Raw genomic sequence first — 27,560 nt, forward strand, 5'->3', positions numbered from 1 at the left:
ATGGATTTAAATTATCTGGTAGTTGTCAGGCAAAATTGATAGGACTTCTGCACCCACCAAATGTGTAACTTTTAGCACAAAGCTCGTAGAAATAGATTGTAGTTTTGTAAGTAAACAATTACAGTGGAGAACCTTGAGGTCATATCAGACAAATTTTACGTGGAATGATGTTTCTGTCATTAAAGAGGAAACACTCGAAACCCTCGAAGCACAGTGCATCGGCATCTGCAAGAACGCACTATCTGAATAGTGAGCGGCAAGTTGATCGTGTGCAGGGGCAGTTCGGGGTCACGGCTAAGTGTTAGGTATGGGATTGGCTATTCTGTTTGAGAAGGCCTTTGCAGCATCTCATTTTGAATTCACTTTTGATGCAAGAATTCCTCTGAATTCATCGCACGTCTCACCTGCCTAAGTGGCGAGTGGTTTGCGTCTAGGAAAGCTTCTATTTATTTATTATTTGTATTAGTTTCTATTTATTTATAAATGTTATGCCCTGATAGCGTCTGTTAACGCTGCTACTAGAGACAATTATAGGCCTTGTTTAATTGAGAGTGTATTGATATTTGGTTCCAAGTCCAGAATTGCGCGTGTGTGCACGAACCAATCACCGCTGTCTTTATCAAAGATTTCTTCATGTTGCGGCTAATGGGAGAACCTCACCTGATGCATTTAACAAATGTGAACATTGCCCTCAGTCGAGAAGCTTTAATTCCATTCAAATGTAACTAATAGACCTGTTTGTTAAACGACCTGTTAATCTCTTCTGTTGTATTCTTGACATCTTCTTGAACGTCTTTCTTTCGCTGCTAAGGAGACCGAGCCGGACGGAATCGACGTGACAAATTAGCGTCTCCCAGTCGGATGTAAACACAGTGAAAGATGGGGTTGTTCTTGGTTATTGAGATGCCTAGGAAAATACTCGTATATTTCAGAAGACCAGGAAGCAACGATGTTGACAAGTGGTTTTGAGGCCGCTTGAAGGCTTGGTGCGACACACCTGCGTACCGCGCCTTCAGGATACGCACTATGGGTGTCGTAATACTGGCGCACGCACACACTCGTGTAAGGAACAGCGCGTGTCCATTTGTTCTGCTGCTCCAAAACATTTAAATAAGCTGCAGCAAAACACTGTCGAGGTGGTTACTAAAAATAGATGATAAATATCCAAAAATAAACCTGACTTATGATCATTAAAAGACGTAATTGTTGTTATAAAAATCTGTCAATAAAGCAGTGAAATTATTTAACCTAAGTTAGAAGCTAAACCATTGGCAATAATATCATTGTCGTCTTTGAAACAAAAGAAATTAACTTCTTGCCATCCATTTCTATTAGCTGTGCTACGTCAGGGCATATTTGCGTAGGGCTTTTCAAAAATAAAAAAAAGTCCTGTAACGCAATGCGTACGTCACATGATGTAATCACAGTTATTTCATAGTGTGCCCTAGATGACATGAAGGAGGACGTTTTCTTCGCGTGAAATAATTGGTTTCGTATGTAGAATTTATATTGTGTAATATGCGTATCATTACGTAAACAGTAATTGCTATAAATTACTAAGCTTTATTATCGTGTACTTTATTCTCAAGCTAAGTAACTTAGTTAACGGTTATTTCCTAATGTCACCGTTATCGACTGTAAGAAACAATTGATGCGAAGTTTTGTTTCTGTGTAATTGTTTTATAATGACTGTTTTTATTCTTCCTATTGGTAGTTGTGGTAACGAACCTGACCTTCCACAAAGCTTCTGGTAGTTACTGTTAGCAACTTTTCTACTACGTGGCCTGTTTTGTATAGTACAGCTCGTAGATCAGTGTAACTACTAACCGAAGAAAAACGCTATCTGTTGGCAATATTTACGAACTTCTTTTCGTACTTTGCGCCATCTGTACTATGTAAAATACATGTTTTACTTAGTTGTACACGATCGCTAAGGTAGAAGAGGATCGACTAAGTGAGCTTAGTATACGTTCGCCATCTATACGTGCTAATGTGAACTTCGAAAATAAACAAATAAATACTTGAAAATCTATGGTCAGTATCCCGGATCGGAAATGGACTTAGAAATTTGGAGGAAGAGACGGGGTGGGTGGTCAATAATTATTTTCCCTGACATTCGGTCTACTTTTCACACAATCGAACCCTTAAATCTGCCCACCTACAACTGAAATATTTATACAGTTCTTATCAGTGAATAGTTTTACATCGTTGTCACTAAAAAGCCTTTGCCTTTGCCAATAAAATTAGTGTTTTGTCATTAAATATGCCTACATTCCTATGTTCACTCTCCAAAAATATTTGCACGTCTGTCGCATTACTTCAAAATGGGGCATAAAACATGTGAAATTCGGAGTCGCATTTGTCAGCCTTTTCACCACGTATACTAAATATAATTGTCCCGGGCATGACGTTAAACTGCGTCCACAGACCGAGTGACCACCGGTGTAAGTGGTCCCCCTCTACCAAGTGCCAACAGCCTCTTCGGAGGGTGGAGGTTCAGAGCACCTCATTCAGTCTCCACAGAGAACGGCTCCCTGCTCAGGCAAGCCGGAAATTAACGTACTTAAGTATTTAAATGTAATATAGCCAACTTACCTCATCACTGGTAGCATTAAGTGTCACGGGGTGGCTTTTAAAGGTAAAAGACGTACCCAGGGTATGTCGCATTTATACAGTGTCCTAATATGTTATGAATATATATATGTCATATATCCTGATTAATATAATGTGGACACTTCAGATGGCTGTTGGAATTGTGGCGAAATTACAGGGAGGATATTTTTCTTTCATGCTTAATGTCCGTAATGTTCCGGCGTACATTTAATTAATGTGTTCATCTTGCACCTTATAGAGACTTTGGGTGCCTACTGGCAGACTGATTAAACGATAGGAGTTTTAAGCTTTGATGCAGAGTGTCTCAAATATTTCCTACCAGTTTCATTAAGGCTTTGACCGGGATGTTCTTTTGTTAAATCTTATGTGGTACCGCCTGATTCGACTTCTAATGGTTAAGTGAAGTGTTTTCTTCGCGGTACGGTCTGGATTCGTAAATATTATGAAGACGAGCTTCGGCTTCAAAGGGTTAACCAGCTGATTTTCGTAATGGTGAGGTGTAGTGTTTTCTTCGCGGTACGGACTGAATTCATAAATAATATTCAGACGATCTTCGGCTTCAAAGGGTTAATAAGATATGAGATGTTACAATGACATGAATAACAAATTCAAAATGATGTGGTAGAGAGTGGCGACATCTTCCTTCATCGTTCTGTTTCAGTGTTCGCCTGCAGGCTAAGGTGTTAGGCTACAGGCTGTAGGCTGAGGTTTGATGAACATAAGTGGACATTTTATTAGACAGATATTATAATCGGGTAATTCCTAACATGTCAGAATCTGAGCTAACCTGTTAGAAGCATCTGTTAATAATTGCTTTATTCAAATATGTAACAAGTGTTTCCACGCAAAGAGAAAAATGTGAAGTCTTTAAAACAGGAATTATACATAACGAAAATTATGTATGTACAGTATATACAAAGTTAAATATAAATTATTAGACAGAAAATATATTGCAATATAAAAGCGTGTTAACACAATTTTTCACGTACAATAATGACAAAGTAAGCAAGTATTTTTAAATCCATACTGAAATTAATCAACTACTTTACAAAAATAAACATATTACATATTTAGCTAGCATATGTCTTTATTCTTCGCACACTTTAAGCTAGCATTCCTTTGTTTTTAAACAAGTATAATATGTAGCTTATTCGATACGAGCGAATGTTAATGAATAAATATTTCAAAAGAAAGAACACTATATTATGTTGCACTCGTAAAGGAAGTGGACGCTTTGTAATAGACATTTCTTAAATATAGTAATAGTTAATTATATATCACTTGAACTCTTTAATTATAATGATATCTGCACATCTGGTCATGTACACTGTAAATCGTTTTAAAATATTGATGAAATTTATATGTAGAAAGTTGGAGTCGTACGTAGATGTAAGAGATGAAGTATAAACCCAAAAAGAATCATGATCCTCCACCCAAACTTAAACGAAGTTTCTGTATTTGTTGGGTGTACGACGGTTTTCTGTAAACTTCAGGTCGTTTTGTTATGTTGGCCGTCCGACTGCAGTTCTCGCTAGAGTGAACTGTGCGTAAAAAACGTTAATGGGACTACATGAATAATCGCTTAAATATCAGCACAAGGTGTCTCATCCTGTGGGAGAAACAGGGTGTTGGGGAAAATATTTGGACCTAAGGCAGAGAGAGAGAGAGAGAGAGAGAGAGAGAGAGAGAGAGAGAGAGGACGAATACAATTCCATAATGAGAAACTTGATAGTTTCAAATCTATACCAAATGTGATAAATTTGAGTAGAATATATGATCGGGGAATGTTACACGCATTGTAAATTGTAGCCGAAACTTTAAATGAAAGAGACTGTTTGATTGACGTGTAAATGGGTGGGGTGGAAAGCTGGCGTTGAATTTTTTAAGTAACGTAATGTGGACTGGACTTTCGGATTTTGTAAAATGTTGGAAATTACTAACTGAACGACTGTCAGTTTCCCAGTAAGGAATTTTTATGTAAGTCTCCTTGTTCTTCCGTAGACTGGAGTTTACTTCCAGTCACAACTTTTGTCACATTAGACCAATATCAGGATCGGTATATATTTTTAAAATCTGTAGAAATTAACTACGTATTTGTTACAAATGTTTTAGGCGTAGTTCGAAGTGTTTGTCTTATTTCGAAAATTTATGAAACACTTCATCGTGGTACAAATTGGTATTTTACACAACATTCCAGCCCCTGTTTCTCTTCCACTACTAACCATAATTACGACATCTGCGTTGTCATGTTATTTGAACCGTTAATTTAGTCATATTTGTGAACGTTAACCGTTCTCTCATATTTTCAAAGTACGTGGTGTAAAGAGATGCGTTATCATAAAATGATCGATATTTACAATTCAACGTAGACGTTTCCTCTCAAGCAAAGCTGTGCAATTTCTTCTAAATTGTAATTATATTTCCACAGAAACAGCTTGTGTCTCTTTGTCGGAGAATATTTTCAACACGTAACGGAGAGTTTGTGCCATGGGCAAAACTCTCATCTCATAACAATGAGGCTAAGTATGTTTGAGGTCACATGACTTCATCGCCTCTGGAATGCCTTAACGCCATTTCTCCTCTTACCTTCTCCTTCAGAGTTCATTGTATTCACAAATCTGACGTGTTTTGTGAACCAAAAATAAAGAAAAAATCGTGTACTGAACACATGAGTCTGTGGCTCGTTTGTTAACTGCTTCCGCTTCAAATACGTCTGTTGTGAAATTTATACAAAAAAAGTCTACGAATTTAGACTTCACATTAGCATTCATCATTATCATCAGTAAAACAAATGACTTGTTACTCATATGCTACATGCGTTTCGTAAACACAGATAATGTTTCTGCGCACAAGGAAGACTCAGAGTCGAGCACGACGAAAAGTGTTAATTTATTAGCTGCATGTGAGCAGAATCATTCTTGAGATGCTGATAGTCACTTAGCTAGTCATGAAATTTCCTTACCCTTATGTAACCGAATACTTATTACCGCGTTCAGAAAATTCCTCTAGCTTGCATCACTGTGCTCCATTTGTATCACATTAAATGTTCAGTCCACTTTCAATTTAAATAATCGTGCTACTAATAAATTATCGGTGATTGAATTTGGGCGGGACGTCACACGCATGAGGCACAACAGAAATGCATACACAATTCTGGTTAGAAAGGCTGAAGGAAAGAGTCCACTTCAGAAATCTAGACATAGATGTGAGAATAATATTAAAATATATCTTAAAATAGGCCGTGATGGCGTGAGGTGGGTTCAGCTGGCAAGGTCACGCGTATACAAGTCTAGATCATTTTGGGTGCGGGCTGATACTGAGATCATAGCATAAATCAAGTTCATTCCCATGATTCGCGGACAGTGCTTGGTATTTTGCTACGAACTTACAATTTAGACCTAAGAAACCAAAACTTAATACGGTGGAATGTAACTCTTTGTTTTCCTCTCGAGTGAGATATTTTATCGTGGTGGATTTCCCATTGTTCTCATCTCAACCCGATGCCCTCGACCGGCATGAGAAACGTGTACACAAATGCGAGATCTGCCTGCGAAGATTTCAACTTGGATTCATCTGGCTGTGGCGGGTTCTCGTGAAGAAGATATCAAATCACGGGTCCAAAGAAAGCAGAGAGATTTCACGACTAGCTAACCGACTGTCGTTAAAAAGCGAAGAGCCTTATCGTGCTGAATGTTGCTGTTACCAAGACGTATTGGGGACGGTGACGAGAATAATCGTGACATTTACCAACATCGGCTGCGAGCAAAACTCTCAGTTATTCACGCAATAACAGTCCCACCCTGTGCCTTTGTGTCGGCTTTTCCTTACTCGCCGTGTTCTGCCGTATGTAGCAAGTGGACCGCTATTACCTTTCACCGACATCAATAGTTTGCATTCTTCTGCATTAAAATCATCGGGCGTAGAAAAGCATATAGACCATATTGACCGGTTTTCTGGGAATCGGTACTTGAACCGTCAGTTATGGGCCTCTGGGTTGGGAGGCCGTTTCGTCTTATATGTGGTTGTCGGCCTGTCGTGAAGGTGGACGCGGTACGCTCCTCCGAAACGCTGGTAAGTGTACACGGTTTCACAACCCGCAAGATTAAGAGCGACATTTTCACTGCTATAAGAATCTCAAAATAAAAAATGGCGTCCTTGCTTCAATTGTGTTTAGTAGCTGGGTATCCTAAACTTGCCAGTACGTTATGGGCCTATACCTTAAGACAGAGGTCCTGTTTTTCTTGTCTCTTTTAATTCGTTAATTCTCAAGGTACCTCGAATGGATGATCCATTTTTATGGGCCTTATCAGAAATATTAAAAATTTTATTCTGACTCCAAACTTTTATATCCTATTCAAATAATTATACTCTCTTTTATAATTTTTCAACGTACATGGCGAGAATTATTGCAAAGAGACGGACACTCGGTTATTATTTCGAATATTTATTCAGATTTTAGTGACTATTGTCGGCGGTTGGGAATAATAAATTAATTCAAATGTATCATTATTTTAATTAAATTGTTTATAATCCGGTACAGTAAAGGCCTATAATTTGCAATATTACAAGAGCATTAATCTGGAGGTAACAGTCGAACAATTATAGGTGACAGTGAAAGAGAATCACTAAATTTAAAGTCAGAGGTGAGTGGAACATTTGGGAGACTGAAATATTCTTCGTACTTTATTTAAATTTCTGCTTTTCCAGTGCCTATTCTTGTACTGAAAGTGGCTTTCGGTGTCAGTAAGCTAATAATATGTATGTGTCTACAAGAAATAAGTAACCTTATTCGAAAGGACGTCACTCTTTCCCTTCAAGAATGTCTTAGCAAGAAGATAAATTTGAAAGATTAGCAAATCGATTATGATTGCACTTGGCGAAGGGAGAGTATCATTAACAGCGAACAAGACAGTCACGAAAAACAGCAGTGGATGTGTTCTGTCTGTTCACTTCAAATCAAAGGTCAGCAGTTACAGTTGTTATAATCCCTGTAATTATTTGCAGTTCTGCCACATCTACGTTTCTGTTTTCGTGGGAAACAGCCAATACAGCTTTTTACATGCACTGTAATTGTAGGAAATAACAATCACTTCGCGCTGAAGAATATAATCTTTCCATAACGTTCACTGTTGTTATGTAAACAATCACGTTGTCAGCGTTTAAATTACAAACTTAAATCTTAAGTACATGACTAAAAAGAGCTGCCAAGTTGGATATGTCGTGCCATTGTTTAGAACCTTTGCGGTGACGAAGTATATATAATTCAAATAATTATTGTTCTGCCATAAATTACACAGTCTTAGAAGATGTTATTGTATAATAAATTCATCAATTTTAGGAATTTTTTACACAGCATATCATCGTGTTTTACTTCTAATGTCGTTTGATTGTTCGAACGTAAGAATTTCGCTTTTTTTATAAACATATTTATTGAAATTTTTAATTAGCCGACTTCTGTGGACAGTTCAATATTATATCCCCATTTACTTCTGGGTCTCCCTTGTGGCCTCTTTCCTTAAGGCAATCCTAGCAAATTTCTGTATGACCATTTCATTCATGCGTACTAATTAACTGCCGATCACACCCTTCTATCCTGGATTCAGTTACCCAACAATATATTTGGTAACAAATATAAATTATGAGGTTCCTTGTTATGTTATATCCTCCATCTCTACGTTACTTCATTTTTTCTTATGGTAAAGATATTCTTCTCAGCACTGAAATTTACTATCAATATTTAATTGTAATCCAAACCGGATAAAACGAACTGCTATTTTACGGAATGGCGTTAAATCGTACATAGGTTTCACTGCACTCGGAACTGTTTCAGAAGAATAAAGTACAAACCTATAGCCACTGAAACATGAACTAGTCGTGTATGAGAAACGTGCTGTTTCTGACAATCAGACACTAAAATGAACACGAAACACGTTTGTCCCTATAACACTGAATTTTTTAATCATGATACTTTTGCACCTCTCTACCAGTACTCACGATGATATTCTTTTTCCATGCCAATCTCTTCCTGTGCCACAACGAAGCTCTGTGCCCATACCATTATGCAATTTACCTTAATTAGAGCGTTATGTTACTAATGAATTTACATTAAATCAAATGCAGTAAGTAAACCTATGCCAAGACACATTAGAGGAACATTGTAATTTATGTAAAAAGTACTCCATCATATGCACCACTTGTTGAGCATTTCTTGTTAAGGCCAGTACCATTTTGATCCAACCTCCTGGAAACGTTTGAAGCCATAACGGCTTTGTTTACTTCAAGAACATCTTAATATGCACACACATGACTTCAGCATTTCGAGAATTATTCTACTGTACTGTAAAATTATATAACAACAGAATTAGTAACAGCAGGAAGGAAATTATTAAAGTAATGCTGCATTTTGTTTGTGTACTTGGAAGAATTTCATTGAAGACCTGTCTTACTGGTTTCTGTATTCCCGATGAAATATTATACAGAATACAGTCCAGCATTAATGACAGGAATCGATTCATTATCTCTTAACATTTTGCAAACGTTTTATGATTTGACATTATGTCTTCAGATACATCGTTTGAATGCCGTGAAATCTTATCGTGCGATTAGCCACATCGATTCCAATGATTACGAGAATGTCTCTGTTCTGGGAACATTTCGAGTGCCGGTAATTCCTGATAGCTAGGGTACCTCCGAAACGTCGGATTTTAATTTCTTATCGATGGCTGATCGCCCTAGAAATTTAGCCTCGTAGTTCTTTCGATTCTGAAGACGTTCTTAAAATGCGTTTATACCTTTCTGTTACAATAGTTGTGACGGGCAAAGGTGTGTCCCTCAGCCTTGGCACCACGCCATGAAGACGTGGTCAGTGTTCCATATATTCTTAGCATTGACACTAATTAGAGGTGAATGGTTAACTTCACCCTTCGGCCGCCTTACTCCTTGAGGAAAGGCCACGGTACCCATTGAATAAAAGGCAGTATGAACAGCGTAGCCAGTCTGAATGCAGTGAAGAAGACAGAAATTGTTGCTCCTGTGAACCGAACGTCTGTCGTCCAGCCTGTAGTCAGTCACGTTAAGTGGAGTGATTTCTGGTGTTGTTCAATAGTCGAGCTTGCTTCTTGTCGAGGACTTCCACCATTACTAAAGCGCCAGGCACAGATATCGTATCGATAGCATAGCCCCTTCGAGTGTGTCAGGGTTCAGTAAGGATGCACCGCGGCGATGCCAACCCTGCCCGAAGACACCGAACTGTTGGTCCTGTGCAGCATTTCGTGGTGATGGGATGATTGTGGGTGTGATAACACGTGGTGAGGCTCAGCGTAGCTGTGTCTGTATCTTGAAGATGCAGCAGTAACTACGTCTGGCGGCGGTGGCGGACCGGAAGACTTTTTCAGATTGAGGTGCCCGCCATTAGCTGGTGACATGTGATGCTGTAGCCTAGCGGTTTCTCTGTCAAGACCTGGGAACCTTTCGTGTTCCGATAACTCCTGATAGCCAGGATGCCTTCCATTAGGTACGCCGTTGTTGTTATGGTTACTGCCTCTGTTGCCGGAAGAGAGTTCAGATCCTCCGCCATCTTGATAGGAGCGCCGTTTGAATTCCTTTGCAAGTTCGTTGGAGCTACGTCGCCGTTCTTCCTCCAGTACATCGAACATTGAGCGTCTTTTCTTATCACCTCCTCCAGGCGTTTGAAATGGATTCGCACGGGGAAGCCGATTATCCATATTCCGTCTTTGTGGTTCAGGACTACCGATGTCCTCGTCTTCTTTTATGCGATGACGAGGTGTCAGTGGTTGCTTGTGCATTGGGCTGCGATAACGTTCCAGTGGTATATCTGAATTTGAATCCTCGCTGAAGGATGCTTGCTGGGACAGGACAAGATGTCCTCGGGAAGGATTTGGTATTCTGTCACGAGGACCTCCACGATATCTTTGCACTTCGTCGACAGGATAACCTGTTTCTTCGTCCGGTTTTCGTTGGCATCGTGGCTGAGGTCTTGGATTCCGTGTGGGACTCAGGAACCGCTCTCTCCTGTCTGGACTGAAGTCCTGCTCTCCCCTCGCCACTCTGGTAGGACTACGGAAACGATGTGCTACCTGTCGTCTCTCTGGAACAATTTCCTCATCTGGAGCGTTCCTGCTTCGTCTAGAAGGACTTGAATTCATGTGCTGAGGCCGTGTGTCTTCCCTTGACGGGCTGCGGTACCTTTGATGAGACACAGGCCTGGGTTCGTCAGAACCTCGACTTCTGCCGCCCCGGTATATCTGGGCGTTCGTTTTAAGTGGGCGGTGACCATGCCTCATGGGCGCATCATGGTTGTCATGGTGATGGTGATGGAGGTTCTCCCGAGGCACCTGCCGGTTGTTGTAAGAATCTCGTCTAGTGACGTGGCGCATTGGACTTCTGTTGTAGCCATGCTCGAATACATCATCAGTGTCATCAGCTGGTAAATCCGGCTCAGGCGTATCGAAACCATCTCTAGCTTGAAGAGCGTGAACCCCGAAATATCCTCCTTGTTGTTGTCTGTCTTCTAACTCATCCTCTGAGTCACGACTTCGAGACCAACTTCCTCTTCTAGGGTAAGCGTTTCCTGAGACAAAGAAAAGAAAACGTAATTATTTATCGCCATAGAATTTCAAGGAAATACTCGAAGCAACTGAAACCACAGAGGCATTCTATTAGCATCCACGTTATATACTGAAATATTATGAGTAGGAAGGCGTATGACGAAGAGAAACAAACATTAGACGTCACGCTTTAAGTAATTTATTTATGTACTTGTGATTTATTTAACGATGCTCACATTATATTGTCGAATGACTGGTTGGTCAGTGAATGATGAACTGGAAAGGGTATGGTAGGAATCTGTACTGATTTAAAGACTTCACAAGTCAGAAGTCAGAGATAAATCTCGATGATGAACGTGGAAGTGTCTAGGATGGGGGAGCCAAGAAATCAGTAGAGAACTCTAAAGGAAACACGTGGAATGCATATACTTGCACGACAAGAATGAGATGTAGGGAACGTCAAATGGAAGGACGTGGCTCCAGATCGTGTCCAGTCACGTGGTCTGGCATTAGCCGCGTTGAACCTTCGGTTTCCGCTCTTGAAAAGAAGGTTATTAAATGCCACGTTGTTCATAGCAGAGATGCTCGATGCTTTCCAGCAAGATATATCGTGAGTAACAATTGAAGAGTTAAATTTGTTTACTCGTCAGTTTAATTTATTTCCACAACCTTGGCAGTTGGTTTGACTTTAACCTGTCATCGGATAACTACGTAGCTGATTTCTCAGGTCAGTTGCCTGCCTCTTGATTACTGCTCTGGGCGGGAGAGTTGAACGTCCTGCTCATGTTTTGTATGCTGGCTGTAAGTCGAGACGGCCCGTCTCAGTTCCCGGTAACGGCAGGTTGCCAGTGAAAGTATGATGATGGTTACCGTCAACAAAGAAGCCTAATCAATGAATGCGACATGTCGTAAGTGCGTACTGTACATGGCAGTGACGTAACGGTATTGGATCAACTACGGATGATTACGCTGCTGTCTTTAGGGCTACTATTGAAGGCAGATATGAGTCATCAGCAGGTAGAGAGGCCACAGTACCATTTAGGCCCAAGTTGGAATTAATAAATTTAGTCTCTACGTGAAACAATATTTTCTACTCACAACCGTATTCGTACGCCTGAGGTCCTGAGTTCATATCTAAGCACAGACACAGGTTATTAGGCGCCACGACGCTCGGTGAGATCAAAAAGCAGAAATAACATTTTTATTACCCACAGTTTATTTGTGCAACTGCACGGCGTTTCTTGCAAATTTGCACCTACACTGACCTTATCTGCGATTGCCGTCTGCTTCCAAATGCGTTGCGTCGCTATGAAACGTATGTGAAAAAAGCGAGTTTTTCTCTTTGTTGTTTTGAAGAAAGCCGAAAAATGGTGTGAATGGGAAAACGGGAGGACTGACTGTTTTGACTGAAGGATGTCCGTGCACGTGGTTTTATTTCACAGTGTACGAATGATTTGTACAAATGACAGTAAATGCTCACCCCTGGAGTTAGCGGCGGTTGGCAGCACTGCGGGCGATATGGGTGGCTCTGCTGATGTCTGAAGATTTCTCTTGCGCTGCATCTGTTTCTCCTGCTCCTCCAGCTGCAAGAACTTCTCCTTGGCGTCCTTGAATCGGTCCCGGGGCGACAGTGGCCCCGCCAATGCCTTCTTACCCGCGAGATGATTGCAAGGGGATGACGGAGAGGGAGACCTCTGTCGCTCTTCTGCGGTGCGACGTCTCCTCAACGCCTGTAGGTCCGGAGGTGTCCCTACAGCGATGAACCAGGCAGTCAAATGGGCACTGACAAGTTTAGAAATTATCCACGTGTGAGTTAGTGGAGATGCAGCTTTAGTTATTATTAACCGCGGTTTTGTATTGAGCTGAGAGGTTTGCTTCACTAATTGGCCGCTTTACATCAAGGTAAAGAACCCTCGGTAAGGCCGAATGATACCCACAGTTTGCCCGGACGCGGTAGCGAACAGATAATGTATTTCCTGTACCGGGAACTGAACATTGTTCTTCCAACCTGTAGGTCAGTCACTGTACCTTAGAGCAATATGGAATTGGAAGAGGGAGAAGAAAATTAATAAAGAGAAATTTAGAATGAAAGGAGAAAGGAGAGCGTTAAAGAGGAAATCGAGTTTTAGGACAAAATTTTATGGATCGTAAATCGCTATGGTTGAAGGGAATGAGTAAAATCATAAATAATCTGTAGCAGAGAATCGAACCGAGTCCTTCGATTACGAGTCGGAAGCGTTCCTGCATAATTGTATCAAGAAGGTTACTCGCCATTTAAGTGGTAACAATGTGCGGCATTTTTTGTGGCTCTCTCACCTGTGATATTGGCGACGGGCGAGGAGGGCGATTCTACGCCGCTGCTGTGAACACGCCTTGCCCGCGGGAGCGAAAGATCAGCGCCCGGTCCTTTCCAACTGCGACCAACTGCGGTCGGCTGTACCAGAAACAGCGAGTCTTCTGATGGCTGCTCATTCCATTCCTCATCTGTAAACCGAAATACACCAAAATGCGTTACCATTCAGATTTAAGGTAGTAAAGAGTAAACCCGACGTTGTAGCTTGAAGTCTGACCTACTGATGGCGCCGTTAATAAAAAAAATTGAAAGATTTGGTTAAGTTCGACTTGAACTTCATATAAGTAGAAGTTACATTCCGCTAATACCTAACTAATCGCAACATTTTTCAGAAAGCGAATAAATAGCATGATAGGTTTCTTTGTCTTTTGGTCCGTTCTTTACCTACTAGTTCTGGTACGAGATTCCACCGCTTCTTCATAGAGGCTAAACGTGTTCCGGGTACTGTGGAATAAGTTGGTTACAGGCAGCGTTGCAGTAAGGACGTATGAATTATATAATTAAGATTTAATAACAGATTTAGATTCTGACACGAGATAGAGGGTGCTTTGTTTCCTGTGTATTATCCGAGCTTTACGTAAACAAAGCCGACCTTATTACGCGTCCCAATACCGAGGTACACACTTTAGGTATGTGTACAGATTCACATGCGCATTGCGCAGCTGGTGGTTCTATTGTCTTGTTCCATGTTCTGGTTTATTCATTTCTTACAAATGGCTGTCGAGTGTGAGAAGTTACGGTAAATGTTACATCCAAAATGAGTGCGCGAACATAATTTTATTCTATGGTGTGTGTAAAACTAAGGTGCCTATATCCACATACCTCGAAATGCAAGTGCTCGTAAGCGAAACAGTATTCTGCTTTAGATAGCCTATGTCGTGTATTTCGAAGGTCCTTGGGTCTGTAACTTGGGCCAGATGACGTGAGACATTTTAGCCTACTTCCTAGTTTTATACGACCAACTAATGAGGCTGATAGTGGACATTTGGGAGGTTTCGACTTAGATTCTCGGCCCGAGGCTTGTAGTTTTCCTCAGGAAAATGCTACGATATTCTATACAACCTATAAGTTCGAGAGAACGTCGTTAAATAAGGAATGAGGGCGGTATCGTCATGTATGTTTTTGTTTCTGTATTTCCATCACAGTCACTTTTGAATGACTGTCAAGTCATTAGAGGCCACTCTACGAACGCATATTTCAGTTTCCTGCCAGTAATGTCAACAAAGACGTGCGAAATTCTGACGAATGGAGTGGCAATGGCGTCATATAATGTTGGCTCCTGATATGTTGTATCTGTAGGTCTTAGAAGAGGATTCGAACTTCATTTCAGGTAACGATTTTGAACAGGGCAGAATGACGTAGTGGACGAGCAGCGTCTAGATTACTCTTTCACAGCGACGCATGTGAAACTTGGGGGCTTATATAGAAAATATAAGTTTGTGGAGATCTATACTACTGGAAATGTGTGCACAAACAACATATAGGCTAGGCTAGGTTTTCGGTAAATTATATAGGCATCGTTTATGCTTTCTGATAGCATCTGCATACCAGTGGAAATGTTTAACCCATTGACATACTTTTACGGCTGTAAAACAGCCGTCCCTTCGGGTCACATTAACTTAACAGTTGCGAAATGTCAAGTCACCTTACTTTACTTATGGAATGACAGGTGAAGGTAACCTTTCTCGACGTTTAGCAGTACGTTTGAGGCATTTATATTGAAAAACTTAAGAATAATTATGAAGGCAATGGAGGGATACCATGTTTACAGGACGTAAATATTTTACGGGGGGTCTATAAAGCCCTACTCTATTTCGTTAAAAATTAGAATTATTTTCCGTGTTTGTGAAGAACGAAAAGGGCTAATCCAGATTCATTATAATTAAAACGCGGAAAACAAAATAAGTTATGTGAAGTACGCCATTGGAGTTATTATATTTATATTTTTTTTTATTAGAACATAAGCATAAACGAAATGAATTGAATTATTAACGTTTGCACTTTGCTGTGTGTAATTTCACATTATTCAGATTATGTTTGAAGGTAATGAGTTTTTGTTACTGCAGAACATAACGGAACTAGACGGTACGCACATCGCACATTTCCAAGCAGTATAGTTACTACACAGCCACAATTAATCGTTCCTGAGGTGCAGAGTTAGGGCATAGTGGGTAAAGTACAGTGTGGGAACAGGCTCATGTTTGTGAGGAAATTGACACGTAAGGTCGACTTGTTCTGAGAATTCCTTACAAGAATTCAAAACGGTGACTATACGCTATCAAAAATTTAAGATTTAATTATATAAAAGTGTAATTATAGGCCTGTCTGTTGTTTTATGTGGATGAGAAATGTGGCCTGTCACTCTAAGAGACAACCTTAATTAAAGGTATTTCAAAACAAATTGGAGATGAGATTATGTGAATATAATATAAATGAAGTAACATATGACCGAGAAAAGTAATATTAAGGAACTTAATAATTCGTGGACCGTTCTTTGACTAATTTTGATAGAGTGACAACCTTGGACCTGTTATTAAGAATCTAATTAATCCGTTACGAGAATACTAGATTTCCGAAGTACGGTGTAACTAACATATGCAACACACGTATACTATGAAGTGATTTCTGTACAGCGCGATCTTCGTTTGTATGTACAAGATTCAGCCTGCACGTTATAAAACCTGCAACATTCAGTTCCGCATTCTGCACAGCACATACCCCACTTACTGGCGCCAGTTCCCTACATACCGCCACAGATTATCGTCTTCTCAGCTAATGATTTGGGGTAGGTTAGGTTAGGTTAGGTTACACTGCGTTCACCGTCTCTATTCAGACGTTTTAATTCCGATGTCTTTATGTATTTATTTTGGACGGAGCACATGCAAGTGATGACCTAAAGCGTTCAGGTGTATCTAGTGCTAGAGGTCACTTGACCCTAAAACAGCTGCTCCTACAAGTCACTCCACAAACTTTACGTTTGTATATGTGAGGGTAGGATCCGTCATGAACTGGGAATAGTTTGAATCGGACGTGTAATGTCTGGTTTGAGGTTTTCACGACGATGAAGACTGTGGTCGTCTTCGTTGTGGTTTGCCAGTGTTTCGGAGTAAGATACTGCCTCCATCTTAACCCATGAAGACGGAAGTAGTATGGTCCTACGAAACATTGGCGTATAGCCAAAATATCACGTGGCGCAACGACCAAGGAGACCATCTTCCTACTTCCGTACGCAATTGTTTAAGTTATTTCAGCAGACCATCGCATGGCAGAAACAAGAGATATTGTTGACTGAGTTTTCATTCTCTTAGTTTAATGCTAGATTACAGTACGGCTTTAATGTATATATATCAAACACGTTATATACATATTTAGCTTCCTCTTACTGTGTTGTGTAACAACAATGAACGGTGAAGCTTTAGCGTTGACTGGTTATTCATTCAGGAACGTTTTTTGACTTCTTGCCAATTTTAATAAGTATCAACTAACGGTGAATATTTTTGCGTGTTATTTTAATGTTTTGTTTAATATAAAATAACACTTCGTCGTAGTCACAATGATTCAGTTTAATGTAGAATTTTACTTTTATGGATCACCTCAGAGTTTATAAGTTTTATGTCAGGTCGCTTCAGTTTGTTGCCTGTCGTTTGTAATTCTTTCGTCGAACAGTGCGCGTTGTATACTTTTAATATTTGTTTTAGTAATTACAGTATGAAAACAGGTGAGCGTTACGCTCTGAACTACCAAATGTAAGTGAGGAAATGCTGTATTATTGGAGGATACAACAATGGGTCTGTCAGACATAGTCCTGGATAACTGCGGCTGTGTGACTAATCAAGGATGCGTCTTACGAGAAAAATTTAAAATGCCAATAATACGAGTTTCTTGCGACAACAGTCCTAGTAGAAAAGTGAGGAAGCAGCCGTATTTTGTAGTTGGAATAGATCTCGTTAAGTATGCATTGGAATTTCATGTCTGCTGTGTCAGTTTCAATACTTCAAATGCAGCCTCAAATTTACTTCTGTACGGTAATTTGTCATGCTGAAACTGAAGAATATAAAAACACCCGTCCAGTATTCATAAAAAATGGCGTATCAAATTTTGTGTTTGCCATGTAAAGTAAAATTGTGAAAAAACAGAAATGTTCAGTGTAGCAAATTCTTCTCAGAAAAAGAGTTTCAGTTTCAAATCTTAAGCGTTGCCTAAAACTTCGTGTCTGAAACTTCTCGTTTTTTATACTGGGCCACGATAATGGTAGGGTTTGATAAAGGGCAGAAACTACTATTTTCAGAAGCTTCGAGATCTGATACAGAATTATGAAAATATGTGTGCCAGAAATTCATCTTCAGCACTGTCAGTCGGAGGAAACAATGGACCATTACTAAAAATATAATTGGCGGTCTTGTGTGTTTGAATTACGTCCACAACAATTTCAGTTCCAAAACGCACTAAGGTACAGAAAGAAATTTAACAGAATAAAAAAAATTATATCTACCTTCCTTTTTTCTATAAAATGCATAAGAACATTATCTGTTTTATATATTATATTCACAGTGTGTTGCTTCTGGAACGAACCCCCTTAACTTATCGGAAAAAAATCAGAGAGTACACAGCTGGTCTGGACGTAGTGGATAATGCTTCGATCCGTTCAACATTATTTATCAGTATTTAATAGTCCTACATAGTTATAAGTTTCGTGTTTTACGAATTGCTATGCTTTTAGGAGGAATAATATGCTATTGTTTTCATCGTCACAAGAAATAATCTTTTGAAGCAACAATGCAATGATCTATTTAAACCAAGACGCTCAATTCCGTTCTACCCAGAACGCCGTTCAAGAAACTGACACTCTTAATGACCGTCGTTTGTTTAAATAACATTTTTGCTTTCTAAGCACATGATGGATTTGCTAAGCGTTGAGAATCTTGTGTTGTGCACATTTCCTTATGAATAAAAAAGGAGGCAGATTCATCTTTAACGTATTTATTGAACTGTCCTGGTTCCCGTCTCTTTCGTGTAACACAACGCCTTCTAGAGTAAGCCCCCACACCCTCTGATTAACCCTGAAAATATTTGTCCTAAATAAAAAGAGGAACTGTAAGGTAGTAATTTCGTTCAATGAATCAAGCTTTTGGTTAATCGAAACATAGCACTGAATACCATTCTACAAAGCATAATGGAATCCAACCCAACCTGTTACTTACTAGAGTAGGACGGGCCCAAGTATCCAACAGTGATGATTAATGTTCACAGTGAGTTCTCTGCGCGAGAAATAATCGGGTTTCAGTCGAAGTGAACTTGAAGCATTTTGCCTGTCAGATTTCCTCTTTAGCTTTCACGGATTAGGCCTTCTGGCTCAGTCTGGTTCAGAATTAAATCTGAGGTATGAATTAGACTTTCTTTTAAACTCCTTGGACGAGGGATTGGCTTGTTGCATTGCTTCTACCTACACAGGACAGCACAACGCAGAATAATGCACGCGTACGTGTCTCGAGTGGGCTTTAACCTCGTGATCTTCATTGTTATAGCGGTCAAAGGTCATATACAGTTTTAATAATTTACTTATCCTTCGTTTATTTAAACACAAGATTTGTATAATGGAAGAAGACGGGTTTTATAGATATTTTAGTTAAATCTGCTTGCGTCAGTTTTGTTATATATGACTCTCAGGGCTGGCGTTGTCACATGTGAGACGCAGAAGGGAGGAACAATCACTAACGATGTCACCACACAGTATGTCACTCTGCCCCCCCACCCCACCCCAACCCCGTCTTTGCTTTCTCTTCTGTTGCCCTTTCATTCTAGTAGATAAATATTAAACTTCACCACCGGGAAACACTTCAGGAAACACGATGCAAAAAATAAGTAGTTATTACATGACAAAGTAGGAAGTAATGTCTGTCGCAAAGTTCTTCTGCCTCTGAGAACACAGAATTCAAATAGTTCGTGCAGATACGTCGAAAGTAGAGAGAGAGAGGTAGAGAGAGAGAGAGAGAGAGAGTAACCTCTCTGGTATGTAAAAGAGGCGAATGCTTCCAGTACGTCGTGAGATGCCTACATCCTAAATAACTGAGTGGTAATTTCATGAAACTTCCGGCTTTACTGTGACCTCTCGGATGAGTGAAGCCTTAAGTCTGATTAACACTGTTGTCCCACTAGTGCCAGAGTAAAACCGGTTTTCCAGTTATTTGCTTGGATTAATGAGGCTTTTGCAATGAGTACTAAACAGTGGAATTAACGGACAAACCTGAGATGTAGAACTTCCATCTTCACGACTGGAGATAGATGCACAACGTTCCTCCGAAATGTTAGTGTCGACATACGCGTCCACAAGACGTTACGACCCAGAAGACCAATATCGAAATCTTCAACGTCTTGAGAACGAGAAATCTCGTGCGTTGGGTGAATTTTGTAATGAGATAGTGAAGTAAAATACTTAATAACAGAACGTACATTTTTTTTCCGTTTGTAGAATGAAATTGTGCGCTGTTCTGGCGATGTTTCAGAGACGACTTCGCCTTAAAGATGATGACAGCAGGTTCGACGAATGTTGAAGTGATTTTCGGGCGGTCATTACTTATCGCGATACATCCAAGTGTCGCAAAACTTAACTATTTTCATTTACTAATGTACATAACCTCTGTATGCGCATTATGCATCCAATTTTAACTCATCTAACGACACTGTTTCATCTGCAGATGTTATAGCATTGAACGACATGAGGAATTTGATTAATATAAGCGAGGTACAGCCTGTTTGACGTGACTGTTCAACACCCTGATTCATTCCTAAATCCGGCGATTTATAAGTTAACTTATGTCGGTAAATGAAGAGAATGCAACCATTTGTACATCAGTCAGTTACTTGATCGCTATATGGCCAGGATTATCCCCAGCTTCGTGTCCAGGCTTCGAGTCGAGTGTCGGTCTCTTCCTCTTCTGGTGGCAATGGTATGACGAAGAGCATCTGCCTTGAGGCACGTAGCGGCAGCTTGCTTTTACAGTGTCGATATTTTCAATTTAATTTCATTAAATTATGCAGTATTGAACTGTCGAAGATGGCGAATCTGAGAACATCAATGTAACCAGTTCCCACTTCCTACCAGCAATGAACTACAGTTGATTTCAACCGCTGGCAGAACAAAACATCATAAAGAACTCGAAGAGAAATATGTTGCATTCAACTTTAATGTACACCTTCAGCCGACAGAGTAGTTTCAGACGACTGTAAAACCTGATTAAGAGGCAAATCTTTGTTCTGCATTATGTAAATACAAGGAATTCTTTACATCATCAGCTTGTCGGCAAAAATTAAAGTAAACAGTCTGTATCTATCTGTTTCTAAAAATGACTCTGCTCTATGTAGTTGATTTAGTTAGGTTATTTTTGTTTCTATTAGCGGTGCTCTAGTATCGCTTGCATCTCGGGAGTTTGCACATCGTAGACAATTTTGTATTATTTGCTTGAAATAAAAATTTCAGATTGAAGTAGCCTTTAATTTCTTTATTGCCATGCAAACTTCCGCGAAATTCTTTTAAATGTTTAAAAGGATAATAGGGTTTACAGACAAAACGTTTCTATGGAAACAACGTATTGTTTCATATAAAACAAGGCAAGTCAGTTTTAAATGAATATTCCTACTCGTTAGAAAACTCAGTCATGTTTAGTATCAATGGAATGGCGTTTTCAATGAGTTCTTAATGTTTTATTGAATCCATGAAAGTGCTGATTTGTTAGTTTTCTGTAACCTTAACATCCGGGAGCAGACACAAACAGATGTGCAAACTCCCGAGTCACGCACTAAGAATTCTTTCGCAAGACTACATCTGGAGAGGGTCATTCTACAACAGCCCTCTGGGTATATTTAAAAGCGAATAGAATACCATGGCATCACCGCATTCTTCCCAGTACGTGCCACGTCCTATGATTATCGGGTGTACCTCAGTGCTGCGTTTTCAGCTGAAACCAAGGAAGCTCGAGGTTCGTAACCGCAGTGATAAAATTTTTTCGTGTGCTTATGCTCCAGTAGTCACGTTAAATGACAGATGAGAAATAAATTAAACATTTTGGTAAGAAGCCGGTGGACCATGCTACTTTATAGTTATAGCTCAGACGTCAAAATAGGAGTGCTTTCGGTAGCACATGTATACGTCACGAGCCACCTGGAATTATGTCTGGTTGGTTACACGAAGTTCATGTGGAATTCTCGTCTGCTCATTACACCAGGTTGCTTTCTTTCAAAAGTTCAAGCTGCCGTTGGCTATAGGTCCAGACGATCTTCAGAGCCCATTTTTCATTGGATCCTGTTCTGCCATCAATAAGTAACGGTGTCTCACATACCGATCTCCGCCTGTTAATTCCACAAAATTAAACTGGACGGAACAAGTAATACGAGGCAACATCCATTGAACTGATTATTGCTTTACTGTATTGGACAGCTGGAAATCCATCACATGGTGACTGGAAATTAACAAAAAGTGAGGAGTGTCTCCTAAGTTGTAAGATTAACTAATTAACTAACTGTCTGACTAACTTCATGGAGCAGATTCGTCTCTTGGGCGCTAAAGTACGTATTTTCCTCCACATTGTTGGCTGCCCTGCTGGTGTTGAGCGCATTCGTTCTCAGGTGCATTAACTTCTTTACGCGGACATTCCGAACGGCCGAGCGCTGAGGGGCTGTTGCAGAATGCTGAAGAGCACACGGAAGCTCTCCTGAGCACGTCCCGAGTCTGTTTTTCTCCACCTGTCCACAGAGCATTTTGCCCATTGCCTGCCCGTACGTGCTAACGCTCGACCGCTGCTTGCAGCATTGTTTCTACCACCTTATTTAGACAACGAGGATCCAGCATAAATTGCAGCTAAGATCACACGAACGTGAGGAGTGGGAAATTAATTTTTGTGGTTGTGTGGCTGTCGTGTTGAATGAGGATATTTCCAAGAACACAAGACGGAATCATAATAAGAGGACAGCTAATAAATGCTATGAAATTGTGGCAAAATTCAAATATGTATTAGCGAAGGTAAAGTAAAGTAAAGTAAAGTTGTCCCACTATACGCCATGTAGGCGCTTGGGGGGAGAGGAAGACAGCCATAATTAGAAAGAAGTTGTGTTGGAAACTTTTGGCCTGTCTCCGATTAGTAATACAGAACCTTTTGCGCACTTTGTTGTATGGTTCAACGACATGGTAGCGCTCTGTGAGGGGTCAAAATACATTCAAATAAACGAGAGCGATGGGACACAACCAAGTGTGAAATGTAGAATCGAAATCACCATAAATAATAATTCATACTATTTGGAAGAAATCTACGATGGGCTGAGCATGTAGCTCTAATTGGAAAATTGGTTGGTTACAGGATGTTTTCTCGGGAAATGAAAGCGAGGAGTCACAGAAATTAACAAAAAAAAACTGGGGGGCAACAGCATAATTTGTTGTAATCAAATACTTTGTTACAGTGAGTGACTGTTAGAATGACGACGTTTTATTGTCAGGGCGTTGGAAGTTCAAGTTCGAATACCAGACATATAATTACTTACCACTTTGTTTTATTTTCATACAAGGATTGCAACAGTGTGAAGAGTTTAAAAGTTTCGTATTATTGTTTTTGTTTTTGTTTGTCTTGAACAAGGCTGCCTCAAAGTTGCTCCAGCACGCTGTTTCGGAGCCGACTTCGGATTGGCTCATTGAGAAAGAAACGGTCTCCATAATAGGATGCAGGCAGGAGTGCTACGGAACTGTATTAACATAACGGCATCTGCTTAGTCTGTGTGCTAAAGAAACTTGCACTTCGTAAATGGGTAGCTGTCGCGCGAAACCTCTGTGGCGAATTGCTCGGCTCTCATCCCAGACGGTTGCTTCTGCACGGTGGTTTTAAAGAAACTCCTTCTTTAGTCTATAATTAATGGTGAAGTGAAAGAGGATCACAAGTTCCAGTCACAGGAGAGATTAGACACTTTAATAGACTATTAAAATTTGTTTTATAGACTCTCTTTTTTTCTGTATGAATTTTCTTTTAATGAATTTACTAGTTACTGAATGTTAAAAGGTGAAGAAAAATACTTCTGAGAAACATGTACATATTTCAATTAAGGGCTCTCTTAATGTGGCTTCTGTGGATTGAATAAATAGGGTGTGTTCACAGCCATCCGATAAAGGCTGATCTCTCTTCCGCCTAGCTGATCGTCTTTTTTTGTTACGTCATCAAGCGGTTCATCGACTGTATCACGACGCCATGCGCAACGATCGAAATGTCAGCTGATCGATCAGGAAATCCTAGAACTGCTGGACCTACCTATTTCTTTCTGCGGCGTGGCATCCTGTGTATTTGCGTTTAGTTCCATTCTTTTAGTTTGAACATGCCTCAGTCACTTGATCTTCTACCGGTATTTGTTGCCCCATGATTACAGGCGCTGCCAATTCCGACGCCAGCATCGGCATCCTTTATTTTATATACGTATTTGGCATCCTATTTTAAAACTCGTTTGACTAAGGATTTCTCGACGCTCTGTGCCTTTACGTATCTGTTTCTCCACGTAGATTTTTTTTTTAAATTTGGTTTGTGTTGTTTTGTAAGACATGGGCGTAACTTTTTCGTTTCGTTAGGTTAGGTTAGGTTAGGTTAGGTTAGATTATGAAGTTGTAAGTCATCAAACAATTCGTATTCTGCCGAACAGTGGCGTTCTACTTCACATGTGCTTGTCTGTGCATGACAGTTGAAGAGCAGTTAACGGATTCAAGTCCCGCAGAAATATCCAGAACACCGTAACTACTCAATCAATATTCTATATTTGGTTACAAAAACATACTTTTAATAACGTGCAGGTCTCTGTTTGAGCGCTCCTGTCCGAGAAGGGTGAATTATTTTGCGTTTCTCGTCACTCCATTCCTCTCATAACAAGTGGATTCCCTACCTCCACGTTCCCTATACTCCCTTCAGGGCGCGGATGTTAGGCACGTAATGTTTCCTGACAACTACTCCGTACTTTCCAGCAGTGTATGCAACCTGCAAACAGTTCTTGCTGTCAGTGCGTTAGGTATGCAGGTGGTTACGTCTGTAACATATTAGGATTCAATGCGCTTCGTGTCACTGTACTCCCCGCATGGCAAGTTGGTTCTCTTCCTGTCACAGTGTCAACGCCTTCCAGCCCTCAGGAAGTCTTCTGCCTGCTGATGGGTCGAACCCACAATCTTCTTTCTTGAGCGGGAAGCCTTCGTGGTTTTCACTCAACTGAACTTCTGCGTCTCAGTTAGGGTACGACAAATCCGCAGGGGCATACGTCCCTGTTTGCGTTAAGAAACAAATTCTAAGGCTCTTAGGACCTTCATTTTGTTTTAGTCTGCGTCGGTTATGACTCCAAACATCAGGTGCGTAGTGCACTGATCATGGCGCTTTTGTCACAGTCTTCAACGCTAAAATAAATAAGAACGATAACTTGCTTTACCGAATATTATAACTTTGTAACCATTTGACAATATAACTCGAAAGCTCAGTATTTCTTTTTCTAAAACTCGCCATTGCAGGCAATCATGCACTAACTTAGTTCTCTTCATTCATTACCTCCATCCCCATCAAAATTGTGTGTGCAGTTATTAATGTCCATGTCTGAGAATAATTCCCTATCCAAATTTAACTACTGATTCTCTTGTATAATTCAGGAAGTTATTTGATAAATGACGTAGGAAATGTATCTGCGTATAAGATCCAGCATAACTTTGGAAGGAATTTGTATATACCTCACTTACATCACAACCCGTTTGATTGAAAGTCTGGGTGATTTTTGGGGTAACGATTTACAGGGGTAAGCAACTGACAAGCGGCCACTAAAGTTGATGCTGTGGATGCATCTTTTTGGGACATCTTGTATATATACACACACACACACGAACAGAGCATGTTTCACCTTTATTGCTAACAGTTACTTTCGAAACACGTCTTGCATATTATTAGTAAGAACGTACAAATGTTCTAAGTAGACGTTAGTACATGCAAAATCGAATAGAATTTTCGTGATCAGGGAGCTCTTGATCATGTTGTGATCACTTTTAAACCTGACACTGAATATACTCTGGGATTTACAACAGGTTTTTGTGTTCGTTCCTAGTCAGCATTTTTGTCGCAATATTGTAATTACTTGATATACTTTTATTTTACTGTAACTGTAAGCTGCTTAAACGTGTTCCAACAAGACAGGTCAATGCTGATTGGCTTTAACAGGTATTTCAAGTTACAAGGTATCTCCCTCGTTAAGAGTGGTTCCTACACAAGCCAGCTCCATTTTATCTCAATTTTAACGTTTTTTTTCGAAAGTCCAAGTCATATTTTGACGGAGCAGTGTCATGTTCGAATGCACGGAAATAATTTAATATTTTATTGTCGACTGAAGATGTAGAAGCCAGGTTAGTGTTTATTGATTCCTGGAATTATATTCTGTACTGCGTACCTTCCATGTAGAAATCAGATGCTTTATCTACGGGGTAAAGTTGCTGGTTAAATGTACGATGTTTGTCAAAATGAGATCCAAGAATGTGTTTGCATAAATTAATATGTAAGTTGAAGTTGTTTTTCACTCCGTTCGCTAAAAGTAACCGTCAGTTAAACTTTAATTTCGTTACGGTGTGTTAATATTCTGTACCGATACGCGTAACCTAACCTAAAGTAGTCATGTTAAGAGGATCTGTTATCACCGAGGCACGGGAGACTTCGTCCTGTCCTTATACCCTTTGCAGTATACATCCACAAAAATTTTATGACTTGGAAGAATTAATAGGCCAATATTCGTTGCCATGTTGGCATACAACGCCAGCCGTGTGCAAATACTTGTGCTGTTCCGCTCGACAGCCTGCCTACTTGCCCCTTCGTTTCCTTCTCAGGCTTTCACTGCATGCTGGGTGCCCCTGTGTCTTGCTGCAACATTTGTACGTTGACTTAATTGGAAATACAAGAGGCCTTGGCTTTTCAGCTGCCAAATAAAGAGTTGTTACACAGTCGTGCTAATATGTGTTGTTTGCACATGTCTGTATAAAATTATGTGCTCTCACGTCAAAACAAAAAGGGATTTGTAGCCGATAAACTCTTGTGCAATTGACCACAAACTAAAGGCTGCTTTATATAACGGAATTGCTTTGACGTATGAAGGTTGCCGTAATGCTAATGAAATACTTCGTGTTTAAACCTTACTCCACACAGCGCTCCCAAGGGTTGGAAAAGTGTGGTTCCTGTCTCTTTCTATGTATGTATTAGCCTGCCAATTGTAACAGTTTACTTACCAAAATTGTCAAATAAACTATATGTCCACTTCAATGTTATACCATCGTACTCCAGGCTTACAATACGTATGTTTGCTGAAATAGAATCTTATGCCATTTATCCACGAATAAATAGGAGATAAACTGAGAAGAATAAGAGGTGGAGTACATCACGTATTCATGTCGATAAAAAATTAAATAAAAGTGAAAAAGGAAGAGAAATGTCTGGATGTTTTGTCCTCGAAACTAATACCAGCATGTGATTCATCTTATAGGTTTATATTTGCCTTAGAAGGGAAGGGGAAAGGTTGAAAAACTTCCGTGTGGTCCGCCCATCTTATACATTATTATACTGGGACTCTGGGACTTTATGAAGTCCCACTTCCTTACCGCACAAATGATAATACCTGTATATCTGCCTACCGGAACTAAATATACGTGTATCTGCTTCACAAAAGACTTCCTGTAACGCGGGTCTAAATTTACTTTTGTACCTACCCGTAATACGAATACAGTCTTGTTTGTCGTGGTCATCTGACCGCGAGGGCAAAGTTCATGGTGCAATGTGTGCAGACTCGGAGGAATTAGATGCATTTTGTCGCTGTGTGACCGCTAAATGGAATTCGATTCCAGTTTTTCCAGTGCTTTGGCCTCACTATTAGTCGCATGTCTGCTCTATTCCTGTGGCACGCTGCTGGATTAAGCATGGATCAATCATTCCATTCACACGTCTCCAGTAAAGTAATTTCTTACGGACATGGAGCTTTGCGGTGACTGGATCAGGGTT

The 27,560-nt window shown here is 40.1% G+C and overlaps 1 protein-coding gene across 1 annotated transcript in view; it reads right to left on the reverse strand.

Annotated features, from left to right (window-relative positions):
* Positions 1–3,414: 3,414 nt before the first annotated feature.
* LOC110829438 (uncharacterized) overlaps positions 3,415–27,560 on the reverse strand; it is a 50,253-nt gene continuing 26,107 nt past the window's right edge. Inside the window, exons 3-5 of the mRNA XM_022063148.2 lie at positions 13,497–13,664; positions 12,661–12,930; positions 3,415–11,203 (exon numbers count right to left, since the gene is read on the reverse strand). Coding sequence (XP_021918840.2) covers positions 9,813–11,203; positions 12,661–12,930; positions 13,497–13,664 — 1,829 coding nt within the window. The 3' untranslated portion in view covers positions 3,415–9,812. The remainder of the gene's footprint in view (positions 11,204–12,660; positions 12,931–13,496; positions 13,665–27,560) is intronic.

The sequence above is a fragment of the Zootermopsis nevadensis genome, unplaced genomic scaffold (assembly GCF_977971745.1).
Source record: "Zootermopsis nevadensis isolate Lab colony 2312 unplaced genomic scaffold, Znev_1.0 Znev_ptg000027l, whole genome shotgun sequence".
Lineage (NCBI taxonomy): Eukaryota > Metazoa > Arthropoda > Insecta > Blattodea > Termopsidae > Zootermopsis > Zootermopsis nevadensis.